Source organism: Monopterus albus, unplaced genomic scaffold (assembly GCF_001952655.1).
Source record: "Monopterus albus unplaced genomic scaffold, M_albus_1.0 scaffold97.1, whole genome shotgun sequence".
In the NCBI taxonomy this organism is placed as follows: Eukaryota; Metazoa; Chordata; class Actinopteri; order Synbranchiformes; family Synbranchidae; genus Monopterus; species Monopterus albus.
Window position 1 is genome coordinate 369,070 of NW_018127977.1, and position 14,029 is coordinate 383,098.

Here is a 14,029-nt window from a genome sequence, read left to right on the forward strand (position 1 = left end):
TAGATTATCTTTGCACCCATCATAACTCCAAACAGTCTAATTATTTCAGAATGTTAAATCCTGATATCAAAAGGAGAGCATCCTCCTGAAAACAAAAGAATAGTTTGTGAATGCACACAACTCCTGTTGTCAGTCAGGAAGCTATGACAATCCATAAACAAAACATTTTGCCAAATAAACTACTTCTCTAACAATGACAATACCTCAAATCCTACCTGACATGTTTGAACCAGAATATGAAAGTGGACAACACAATGAACTGCAACATTAATGAATATGAATTTCTCATCCATAGATAGGTAAACATGTTCCCAATGAAAAAAGATTTGTAACACTCTAACCAAATACCATAATGTTACAGAAACAAGGCATTAATAGGCATGTGTTTTTTTTTTTAAACTTATCCTTCAGTCCCACCGAGTAGTGGAAACCACTCCCTTTCAAGTAGCTCCAAGGTTGGTAAATCCTACCAGTGGTCACTGCATCTTCCCCCACACGACCACATACAGTCCCAAAGTAGTGAAATTAATTCCAGCAGGTAGCTCTGACAATAACATCATGGGTTGTTAATCCACTTGTTAACGAGCAACACGTCACATGCACCAGACACACTGGCCTCAAGCAGTCAAAGCAAACACGTACTGTACTCTGGGGGAATCCGGCATTGATGAGCTGATCATTCACCACCACGGGTGCTTCACTGGCTGGCTGATCGTAGGTTAGACCTGGTCAGGTAAAACAGCAGGTCCCTGTACAGGAACATTCCCAGATATGCAGTAACCTCAGGCCCTGTATTTTCCTCCACATCTGCTGGTCACACAGGAGGGAAAATATATCCACAATACTGTGCGCAGTCGAAAAATACCATTTTTAAAATGCCACTGGTGGATGTCAGGCAAGCTAACATGAACACGCAGCTGCCTGGAGATCATAACCATTCAAGGAAATCCTTAAACTATCACATAAGACTTTACATTGTTATAAAAAATGTCTCAGGAGCAAGGGTTTGTGAGACTTGCATAACCCAGTTGCTTCTGCATAGAAGTACAATAACACAGGTACAACTTCTTTTTTGAGCTTTCAGTCATGTTCATTCATTTTCTACCACTTAATCCCTGAGCGGGGGGGCCGGAGCCAATCCCGGCCGGCAATCGGGCGAAGGCGGGGTACACCCTGGACAGGTCGTCAATCCATCGCAGGGCTAACACATAGACAAACAACCACACACATGCACTCCTATGGGCAATTTAGAGACACCAATCAACCTAAGCTGCATGTCTTTGGACTGTGGGAGGAAGCCGGAGTACCCGGAGAGAACCCACGCAAGCACGGGGAGAACATGCAAACTCCACACAGAAAGGTCTCAGGTGGGGCCCGAACCCGGAACCTTCGCGCTGTGAGGCAACGGTGCTAACCACTGTGCCACCGTGCTGCCGCTTTCAGTCATGTTTAAAATGTAAATCATTATAACAATGTAGATACATCAGAAAACAAAGAAAAGCATGCCATGGGCTCTTTAGTAAAGACTTTCAACTTGAATAAGTCGTTTATGAAAATCTGATGTGTGCCCTTAATCTTTTTAGCAGTGTACAGTATATAACATGCAGCAGTACATAATGAGTACAGGGCATACTCCAGGGCTTTAGAGTAATTCTATACTGCACAGATAGCATAATAATTATCAAAACAGGCTGTTATGATAACACATTCATATCTAATTGATGATTTGACTTTTAAACACCTTTTGCAGCTTGAGTTTCACTTCAGCTTTAAATACCTTAAAGTAAAAGACATGGCTATTAGTAGAGTGCTGTTTAATCAATAATATAGTGTAGAGCTCAAAATATGACCTGGACATGTACAGTACCTGAGATATTATATACCATGCAATAGTGTGATAACCTTGTGTGTGTCCGCTCCCTGTCACTATCTAAGGCGCCTGCAGTCTGAAGGAAAGCATCTGGTTTCAGCATCTGGACACACACGCACACACACACGTTTCCATTGCTTCAGGGGACTATGCCTTGACTTTGATTTCCTGGAGACTTACCCTAACCTTAACCATAAGCACTATTAGCCTACGCCTAAACCTTACTTTAACCTTAAATGAAGACATCACTCTGAAATTCAATGGTTTATGTTTAGGGCCTTGTTTTTTGTCCCCATAAGAGCCCTCACCCAACCATAACCTAAACCTAATTCTAACATGCCTGCACTCCCATGGTATAAACCTCAAATGGATCCTCACATATGGATAAAAAGTGTGTTCAATAAGAAACACCAAGAAGGTTATCTGTGATTAGAGTCTGCAGTTAGGTTACTTGCACACTGTGCACATATACACACATGCACACTATACAGAGAAAAAGACAGGAACACACTGAGAACTGGGTCTCTCTTTTGCATTGTCTCTCTCTCTGTCACACATGCACACAATATGTTTCCATCACTTCAGAGAACATTACATTGACTTACTGTACATTCATTTCATGGAGAATTACCTTTACCTTAGTCATAACCTTTACTTGCCTAACTTTAACCTCAATCTAACCTTAAAGCAAGTCATCATTCTAAGATGTAATGATTTACTTTTTAGGGACTTGTTTTTTGTCCACATAAGGGTGTCAAGTCCCCACAATGTGACCGTGTAAACAGATTTACATCCCCACAACATGAGTAATACAGGGCCAGATACACACACAGACACATACAGACCAGTATTACTTTGTTCCTCTTTGCTTTTTATCTCTTCTATAGTCACACATACAGGGCATGATAGAGCATCAGTATACCAACAACCTTCAGCAGCCTGACAATCCAGACAGATGCTGTTCATGTCCTCACTGACTTCTATTTCATTACTATACATGGTCTAAGATCAGAGCATATGAGTGAAGTGGAGCAGTGAAAATTTCCACTATTCGCTCACAGAGCTGTTCACATGCTCAAAGCCGCACCAGGCTGCCCCACTCATTATCGCTCAGCGGTCAACTCAGATTGCATCCCGCTCCACTCAAATCACACCTACTCACTCCAGAAAAGGGGAAATAATCTGCAAATATTTCACTTTTAGCTTAAACTTTAGCCTTACATCCCAAAGAACTAAAGAACAACTACTTTTTTCCAAATGTGTAACAAGGAATATAACACAAAAAGTCATCCATCCATTTTCTATACCGCTTAGTCCCAAATGGGGTCACGGGAGGCTGGAGGCAATCCCAGCAGCAGCTGCGGGCGAGACACACCCTGGACAGGTCACCAGTCTATTGCAGGGCTAACATGCAGACTAACAACCACTCACACACATGCAAGCCTCTCTCTCACTGTAGCTTTCTGCAGGTAGCCCTGGCTCTGGAGCTCTACTTTTTTGATGAGCAGTCACACCGTGTGTTTTTTTGTTGTGTTTGTTGTGTCTTGTTGCTTTTCTTTTCTTTTCTCTCTCCACTCTATCCCAACTGGTCAAGGCAGAAGACCGGTCTGTCGGAGGTTTCTTCTGTTAGAGGGAGTTTTTCCTCCCCACTGTCGCCAAGTGTTTGCTCAAGAGGGATTTGTTGGGTTTTATCCTCTATAATAATAATAATAGTAAGGTCTAGACCTTACTTTATAGTGTCCTGAGACAACTTTTGTTGTGATTTGGAGCTATACAAATAAAACTGAATTGAACTGAAGTTATGTTAATATGGTAATAAAAGTTTACATCATGATGGCACATGGGTGTCATGTTGATCTTTTATTAAAACCAAATCTGGTCCAGGGCTCCAGATTAACAGTCCTTCATTAAAATAATGTTTGGAAAGTAGATAAAAACAGTTGTAAGACTCCATGAGGCACCATAATGATCTGTGCTTTTACTTAGCACTTATTGACTTTTAGAGAGATTTAAGTGGCTGTTTGATATAAGCAGTGTTTAAACATTTTTCTGTTAATGGCAAAAGGCAATTTTACAATTGTAAAAGTTAATTCTGAAACATTATGAAAAATTGAAACAATGTTTCAGTGTGGTTATTAGTATACTAATAATAATATTACATTTTATTAAAACATGCATTAATTTCTTGTCATGCTCTGCAAATGGGGATGAGCTTAATTCTGTGCCATGATCTTATCAAGAACAATCATGCACTTATTCCAAACCAAGTATTAATAAAAGTTAAATAAACAATATACACTGGCCACTGTAGGTGGTAATGTTCTGTCTTATAACAAGAAAAGTATACTGCTCAAAAAAATAAAGGGAACACAACATAGTTGAATGTCTTATTTTTGTGTTCCCTTTATTTTTTTTAGCACTGTATATTTTAATAAGATATGTTGAACTTTGTGAAATACCAAGAAAGTATTGCAACAAAAGAAGTGTGTGATGGTAAGTGTATAGAGAATGATGTTTTTATGGGTCTATAATAAAATTGGGGAACTCCATCATAATAACATCAAAAACATCTTGTTATAATGTAAGCAAGTTTGTTAAAACCAGAAAGGTTTCTTCTTGTAACAAGAAACTGAGCAAAAGAAAAGAAAAGAAGAAAACTTTTTTCTTTAGGTTAGACTGGCTAAGCTGCAACTACAGCAGTACCAGAGTATAACTTCACTACTTGGATTGTGAGTTCTCTGCATGCCATTGCAAGTGAAGAAAAACTATTTCTTTGTTATGTTGTGTTTACATAGTGATCTTCTTACTTAAAACACACCCTTATGCAATAAAACGACATAATTAGGTTATGGCAACACAAGGCTCGAGTGAAATATTTGCCCACCACATAAATAAATACCTGCCAAGAGTAACTTTTAACAGGCCACATATATAATAAATCTCTATACCTTGCTCCTCATACAGGAAGATATCAACTAGTGTTAAGATATACTGTATATTTTCTGTAATACTAGCATAAGGCACTGTAAATACATGTGGGGCAACATATATATACTATATACAACATAAATATACTACCTATATTAATGGATATTCACTGTGTACATGACTCATACAGTTCTACAGTGGCATATACAGTACGTGTATATATGCAGATGAATGGGTCTCTTCATCTCTGTGTGTTCCTCTGTGCTGGTGGAAACAGTAGAGACCAGTGGCAGATTCTCATGGAGCAATCTGAGCATATGAAGATGTACTAGTGTGATGCTGAGAGCTATTTGGAGCAGCAATAGAGTGTCTACATTGTTCCTACTGAATACAGACTGATCTAGCTATCTGCATTGGACCTGCAATTCATTTATTATGGCTTGGGACCAAAACTGTTGGCGCCCTACTTTTGGTATGTTCCCACCTGACAAGACCATTAATATGGTTCAATGAGCATCAAGTCCCAGGATGCCGCTTAAAACACATAGCAGAAACTGAAGATTCACTTTTAATATGCACTGATATTTCTGGAACAAAAATATCATAATGATATTTAATATGCATAGATATTGTTAGAACAATGAACAATACATTAAAACTGTCTATCTGTGAGAGGTGTAGGCCCTAACCAAATTGACTTATTATGGCTGTACTTATCAGTTGTAACAAATCATAACTTTGGCAAGGCTGCACCTTTCTGGTTAATGATGACAAGTTTTAATGAGCTTGGTTTTTGTAGACACACAGCATATGCTTTCCTTGCTGATGGAGCAACTGAATCCCGCACAAGAGCTGTCACAAACTTACTTAATTTTGGTCATATATTATACTTTCGTGAGTTCATTGTCAAATACAAAACTTCTCTTCTGCCACAGAATCAACACATACTGTATGCCTGTATGAACATCATCTCCTAAAGGTAGGACCAAAAATGCATCACTCTGAGAATTTTTTGACCACTTCAGTGATTTCCTTCCATGAAAAATATAGGTTTAGATCACATTTTTTGACCAAATGATGAAGAAAACCTGATCATTCCAAAGGTTTCTCATACTCTATTTTTGATTCTGTAGAGGTATGTCTGTGCACATCTGATAACTAAAGAAAATAATGATTGTGCAAGCACAATATAATGACAAAAATGAAATAAGCTGGAGCCAAGAAATTACCAAACAGTTACAAGAGCCATAAAACTGTTGCACTAATGTGTCTTTGCAATATTTGCATAAACAGGGAGACCTACAATACTGTACAAGTGCCTCAGCCCTGGCTCAGCAATTGGCATACTGGTGCCCCTTGTGGTGCTTTTTTAAATGCACAGACAGACCCAAACACAGATTTCATCAAACATTTGTATATTGTAACATAACTACATTAGGGGCAACAGGACTCGAGCAAAGGGAGATGAAGTGCAACTAAAGCAGTATATTGTGTCAATTTCATCAGCTTGCATGGGGAAAAATGAAGCAAAAAAAAAAAAACAGTACGTGTGCTTAGACACACGGACACTCATTGGTGCCACTTTGACAGCAATTCTTAATTTTAAAATCAAAACCAGCTTTCACAGAATCCACTAGAAGCAAAAACATATAGGAACAAAAGTAGTAAGTGATGAGAGTAGAAATGTAATGGTAGAAATGGGATAAGGGGATAGCCTGCGAGGAAAACAAAAGCAGAGATGTAACTTGAAGAAATCTGAGAGCACAGGAAATATTTTTGTAATGGGTCATCATTTAAAGTGTGTGTGAGTGTGTATGTGTATATGGAAATGAATGTGAAGACAAGAGATGATTTGTCTATGAGTACATACATGTGTGTGCTTTGCCCTGCTAGTGATACATCAAAAGCTAATTTAGCTTTCAGGGCACCCCCTGTAGTAGTTAACACAAACTGGTCTTCAAAAAGATACGTACAAGGTCACAAACACACACACACACACACACACACACACACCTATTCCTAATCTGTCATTAAACACTCACTCACTCTTGCGTTCAAACCAACCAAATATCATTAAGGCTATATATTCAAAGTCATCTAGCTGCAACCACACCATTACCAAATGTTATTTGAAAAATGTACATCCAATTACACACACAGGCATACAGTGGTGTGAAAAAGTGTTTGCCCCCTTACTGATTTCTTATCTTTTTGCATGTTTGTCACACTGTAATGTTTCAGATCGTCAAACAAATTTATATATTAGTCAAAGATAACACAAGTAAACACATCATGCAGTTTTTAAATGAAGGTTTTTATTATTAAGGGAAAACAAAATCCAAAACTACAAAGCCCTGTGTGAACAAGTGTTTGCCCCCTAAACCTAATAACTGGTTGGGCCACCCTTAGCAGCAACAACTGCAATCAAGCGTTTTCGATAACTTGCCATGAGTCTTCCACAGCGCTGTGGAGGAATTTTGGCCCACTCATCTTGGCAGAATGGTTGTAAGTCAGCCAGTTCGCTTCAGCTTGAGGTCACAAACGGATGGCCGGACATTCTCCTTCAGGATATTTTGGTACACAGCAGAATTCATGGTTCCATTTATCACAGCAAGTCTTCCAGGGCCTGAAGCAGCAAAACAGCCCCAGACCATCACACTACCACCACCATATTTTACTGTTGGTATGATGTTCTTTTTCTGAAATGCGGTGTTACTTTTACGCCACACATAATGGGACACACACCTTCCAAAAAGTTCAACTTTTGTCTCGTCTGTCCACAGAGTATTATCCCAAAAGTCTTGGGGATCATCAAGATGTTTTCTGGCAAAACTGAGACGAGCCTTTATGTTCTTTTTGCTCAGCAGTGGTTTTCGTCTTGGAACTCTGCCATGCAAACCATTTTTGCCCAGTCTCTTTCTTATGGTGGAGTCATGAACACTCACCTTAACTGAGGCAAGTGAGGCCTGCAGTTCTTTGGATGTTGTTGTGGGGTCTTTTGTGACCTCTTGGATGAGTTGTCGCTGCGCTCTTGGGGTAATTTTGGTTGGCCGGCCACTCCTGGGAAGGTTCTCCACTGTTCCATGTTTTCGCCATTTGTGGATAATGGCTCTCACTGTGGTTCGCTGCAGTCCCAAAGCTTTAGAAATGGCTTTATAACCTTTTCCGGACTGATAGAGCTCCATTATTCTCTTTCTCATTTGTTTTTGAATTTCTTTGGATCTCGGCATGATGTCTAGCTTTTGATGATCTTTTGGTCTACTTCACTTTGTCAGGCAGGTCCTATTTAAGTGATTTCTTGATTGCGAACAGGTGTGGCAGTAATCAGGCCTGGGTGTGGCTAGAGAAATTGAACTCAGGTGCGATAAACCAGTGTTTTGACAGGGGGGCAAACACTTGTTCACACAGGGCTATATAGTTTTGGATTTTGTTTTCCCTTAATAATAAAAACCTTCATTTAAAAACTGCATGATGTGTTTACTTGTGTTATCTTTGACTAATATATAACTTTGTTTGACGATCTGAAACATTACAGTGTGACAAACATGCAAAAAGATAAGAAATCAGTAAGGGGGCAAACACTTTTTCACACCACTGTACATGTCATATACAAACTCTATTTCCAGAAGTTTGGACATTTTCTAAAATGCAATAAAAACTAAAATATGTGATTTGTTAATTTGTTTGAACCTTTAACTGGCAATAGTACAAAATGGTGGAAAAAAAAGGTTTTCAGTGTTTTCACTGGCCAACATAGCTGCATTTTGTAAATATAAACTAATTTAGAATTTGATGCCTGCAACATACTCAAAAACGCTGGGACAGGCTAAAGAACACTGTAAAGTTTACAGAATATCAGAATCAGCTTTATTGGCCAGGTGTGTTGGACACAGGAGGAATTTGACTGTATTAAAATTGTAATTTGAATATTACAGGTTAAGTGGTCACAGGTGAGGGTATTGTGACTGGGTATAGAAGGAGCATCCACCAAATGCTCAGTCCTTGTAGTCAAGTATTGATCATCAAATGTTATTCCAAACTTTGTGAGAGAATTGTCAGTCAGTTCAAAGGGAATATTTCTCAACAAAAGACAAAACAATATAGGTCTTTCACAAACTACAGAACATAATATTGTGAAAAGATGCAGGGAATCTGGGGAAATCTCAGTGTGTAAAGGCCAAGGGTACAAACCACTGCTGAATGAATGTGACTTTTGAGCCCTCAGGAGGCAGCGCATGAGAAACTGTCATGCTGCTATGATAATATAGTCACATGGGCTCAGGAGTACTTTGGAAAACCATTGCTACCTAACACAGTCCGCTGCTGCATCCAGAAATGCAACCTGAAACTTGATTAAGCAAGCGGTAGCCCATAGATCAATGGTGTGCTGAAAGGCCACCGAGTTCTCTGGGCCTAAGATCATCTCAGTTAGACTGAAAGACATTGAAAACGTGTTCTGTGGTCAGCTTGTTTTTTCAGAAAAAATTGATGTCAGGTTCTTTATGCCAAAGATTAAAAAGACCATCCAGACTGTTATCAGTGAAAGATGGAAAAGCCAGCATCTGTGATGGTGTGTGCGTGCATTACTGTTCACGGCATGGGTGACTTGTATATAGTATGTGCAAAGGTACCATTGACACAGAGGTGTATATTGTGATTATAGAGAGACAGTGTAGTGAACTAACAGCACAACACAGGCATTTCTACCCACCCCGGTGATCAGTCCAGGTGAAACTGATAACACTAATTAGTGCTACTTCACTTCATGTGAAGAAAGCAGTCTACAAAATTGTATAGAAAACAGCTATGCTAAAACTTTTTTAAGCCATGTGATTTTTACGCTAAAAATAAAAATAATATTTAAGCCATCCTTCAAAGTGCAAAGGCTTTTTGTTGATTTTGCATGATTACTGGTCTGCATAATGGGCAGTCTCCTTATTTTTCCCTCTGAGTGGTCCCTGCACTCTTAAATTAGCTACTATAGGCATCAGGAGTAGCTGAGTGAAGAACAGATCAGAGTGTATTTGAAGAAGAGGCCTAGGAAAGAAAACTATTTTTTAAGTGCTTATGGGTAATTTGCTAGGGTGCCAGTAGGACCCCATTCTAATGGGGGATAAGGGTGGGGGGTGACGGCCTCTTGCTTGATTGTTCTGGTTGCTGCTGTGTTTTCTGTCTGCAGGGGTGAACTGGTATAATCATGTTATGGGACATACCTGGACCCAGTGTACACCCAGACCTACATACGTAAGTATGGAGCCGTGGCCAGTAATTAGGTGCTTTTCCTCGGCATCCCTTGGCGTGTGGTTTCTTATTTTTCATGTTTGTTTTGTTTTACAACACAAAGCCCGTGCACCACATTTTCATTCCCTTCACTACTGACGTTACAGATGTTTTACCCACATATGTGATTAGTATCTTTAGTTCAGTTAGTTTAGTTTAGTTTTTTTTAATTGAGGGGGTTTGACTATTGTTTAGTATATTATTATTCCTCATGTGTGTCTCATGTTTGCCACAGTCTAGGTGCCTGGCTGTGATACATTGTTACACTGCTTTGTTCTATACAATTGAATTCTAAGGTAATAGTCAACTTACTCATGTTTCTCACACTGGAATAGGTAGGTAGGTAAGTAGGTAGGTACTTTATTGATCCCTCAATGGGAAAATTTCAGAAGCAATGGAGAACAAACATCATAACACCATGAGAAACAAACACCACACACATATCTTGATATTACAAATTTCAGTACCTCAAGCAGCAATAGAAAACAGAATGATATCTTGATTTCGATTAAAAAAAAATCTTTATAAGGTATTTACAGAAATATGAAACAAAAACATTACAAAACAGTATAAAAAGGACAAAGTGACAAAACATTTAAACTAAAGGTATAACAAATTAGGAAAAAGACAAAATATAAGAATACAATAAGTTTAATTAATAAATTAACTAATATGTTCTCCTTGGAAGGATACTGACTATCCCTACCATTAAAATGTCAATTTCAAGTATTTTTTTTCATCCACCCAGTGCCTTTACCTGCTGACTCCTATTTAGTGTCATTGTTAATAAACAGTAACAAACTGATCGTCATATTAAATTGCTTAAGTGTATGCTGCTTTGTTTCCCCTAACCTGAATCTTAACATTATCCTAACCACAACCACTGAGGGGAGCAATACATGATATCGAGTTTCGAACAGGGGAAACAGATCTCAATGGGGGAACAAAAAACACTAACAAATAAGCTGTGATTTTGGCATTGACAATACCTCAAATCCTACCTGACATGTTAGAGCCTGAATATTAAAGTGGACAAACCACAATGGCAGTTTGAATGGCATTAGTTTGAATTTCTCCTCCATGGATAGGTAAACAACAGTATATACAAATGAAAAGAGATTTGTAACACTAAACAAAGTGGATGATTGAGAAACCCAGTATTTTAACTGGCATGATGCAGACATAGTAATTTCTCCAGCCTTACAACAATTCTCTACAGAAACAATCCATTAATGCGCATTAATGGACATGCAGTGTGTTTTTTTTTTATACTTGCCATTAAGTCCCGCTGAGTAGTGAATCCCTTTCAAGTAGCTCCAAGGTTGGTAAACCCAACCAGTGGTCACTGCATCTTCCCCCACATGACCACATACAGTACAGTCCCTAAATTAATTCCAAGAGGTAGCGTAGCACTGATAATAATATCATGGATTGTTAGAATCCTCTCACCATCCCGCAACACACCACATATGGTATTCACATTGGCCTCAAGCTGTCAAAACAAACAGGCACTGTGCGCCAAGGGAATCCAGCATTAATAAGGTGATCGTTCACCACCCCAGGGTGCTTCATTGGCTGGCTGATTGTAGGTTAGACCTGGTCAGGTAAAACGAGTCCCTGTACATGCAGTAACCTCAGGCCCTGTATTTTTCTCCACATCCTCTTGTCACAGTGCAGGCAGCAGAAGGAAAAATATAGCCACAAAACTGTGTGCAGTCGATATATTCCACTTTTAAAATGGCACCGGTGGATGTCAGGTAAGCTCGCATGAACGCTACACTATGTAGCAGAAATGCTATATACTAGAAATGAAGCCTTTAAAAGGGTACATATGTCCAAGTCTGTTGTTGATTGGCAAAACTTTCATTTATGTAACACTTGTTTTTTAGCAATATCAAAAACTAAATCATCTTACTTTATCTCAGTTTTATCCAAGTGTGATGGTAAGGCAGTAAGGTTCTGGAAAATTATTAGATCAATGTCATGTCAGATATCTCCTAGCTTGTCCCTTCGACCTTTTACCTGTGGTGTAGTCCTAAATGCTCTTTCTTCTTCTTCTTCTTTCGGCAGTTCCCGTTAGGGGTTGCCACAGCCAATCATCTGTTTCCACCTAACTCTATCCTCGGTATCCTCTACTCTCGCCCCAATTAACTTCATGTCCTCTTTTAGCACATCCATATATTTCCTCTTTGGCCTTCCTCTTGACCTCTTGCCTGGCAGCTCGATCTCCAACATCCTTCTACCAATATTACCACTATCCCTCCTCTGCACATGTTCAAACCATCTCAATCTGGCCTCTCTGACCTTGTCCCCAAAACAGCCGACCTGAGCTGTCCCTCTGATGTGCTCATTCCTAATCCTGGTCACTCCTAAAGAGAACCTCAACATCCTCACCTCTGCTACCTCCATCTCTGCCTCTTGTCTTTTCCTCACTGCTACAGTCTCTAACCCATACAGCATAGCTGGTCTCACTACTGTCTTGTACACCTTTCCTTTGATTCTTGCTGACACTCTTCTGTCACACATCACTCCTGACAACTTTCTCCACCCACTCCAACCTGTCTGCACTCGCCTCTTCACCTCTTTCCTACACTCCCCATCACACTGGACTGTTGACCCCAAATACTTAAACTCCTGCACCTTCTTGACCTCAGCCCCCTGTAACCTAACTGTTCCACTTCCCTCCCTCTCGTTCATACACATGTATTCTGTCTTACCGCGACTGACTTTCATTCCTCTTCTTTCCAGAGCAGACCTCCACCTTTCCAGGTGTTCCTCCACCTGCTCTCTGCTCTCACTACAGATCACAGTGTCATCCGTAAACTTCATTGCCCATGGAGATTCCTCTCTGACCTCATCTGTCAACCTGTCCATCACCATAGCAAACAAGAAGGGACTCAAAGCCGATCCTTGATGATAATGATCCTTGAACTTCTCTGTCTGACCTACAGCACATCTCACTACTGTCGTACTCCTCTCATACATGTCCTGAACTACTCTGACGTACTTCTCTGCCACTCCTGACATCCTCATACATAGGGCTGCTCGATTATGGAAAAAATCATAATCACGATTATTTTGGTAATGACTGAAATCACGATTATTTTACACGATTACTAATTGACTTTGGAAATATGTTGCATTTATTGAACAGAACTGAAAAACAGATTAAGACAGATAAAACAGATAAAGGCACACAAGACCAAGAATTTAGTGCACTTCCACAACTTTTTTTAAAAACAAGTAATAAATAAAATATTAATTATAAATAAAATAATAAATAAATTAGTCCAAAATAAGTTTACTCATGTATGTGCCTTGACAAACTGAAAAATTCTAAACATTTTACAACATTCTACATTTTAAACATAATTAACAATAAAATTCCAATCAGTAACTCAGTCCAATAATATTTTAAGATTGGCATACCATGGCTTAGAACTAACAGAAAATAAGTTGAACTTCAACTATAGCCTAAGTAAATATGTTTCAACATGGCCAAAATGCTGGTAGGGTTACAGATATAAACCTTAAAGGTTTTTAGCCAGAAACACCAGCCCATTCACATAATCTGGTTTCAGTGATGAACGCAAGCAGGAGACAATATTTCCGCCAGTGCTAAAGACTCGCTCTGATGAAGAACTTGTGGCTGGAATACAAAGATATTTCCTTGCCAGGTTGGAAAGCCGTGGGTAGATTCTCTGAGATTCCTTCCACCACTTCAGTGGGTCTTCCTCAGCATCCAGTGTTTCTGTCTGCAGGTACGACTGTAGCTCAAAAGTTATGGCCTGGTCCTGTTGCAGAGGAGGTCCAGCAGCTTTGTCTGTGGTGACCTTGAAGAAGCTGCCCAAGTCCTTCTTCTTCTTCTTTGGAGCAGCAGCAGCATCCTCTGTAAAATCAGCAGACATTGCTGCTGTCACAAGAGGGGCATTCTCCTTGGAGGGAACATAT

At 39.5% G+C, this 14,029-nt stretch overlaps 2 protein-coding genes across 13 annotated transcripts in view; both read right to left on the bottom strand.

Annotated features, from left to right (window-relative positions):
* Window positions 1–14,029, bottom strand: part of LOC109965182 (teneurin-3) — a 620,836-nt gene that overhangs the window by 332,120 nt on the left and 274,687 nt on the right. The gene's annotated exons all lie outside the window — the stretch shown is intronic.
* LOC109965183 (zinc finger BED domain-containing protein 1-like) lies at window positions 13,476–14,012 on the bottom strand. The gene has a single exon (XM_020609010.1). It carries the CDS (start codon window positions 13,984–13,986, stop codon window positions 13,609–13,611), a length of 378 nt encoding a protein of 125 aa, XP_020464666.1. The 5' UTR covers window positions 13,987–14,012; the 3' UTR covers window positions 13,476–13,608.

Bases quoted from the DNA above. Each gene is read 5' to 3' on its own strand.
- LOC109965183 (XM_020609010.1), bottom strand. From the start codon at position 13,986: ATGTCTGCTGATTTTACAGAGGATGCTGCTGCTGCTCCAAAGAAGAAG.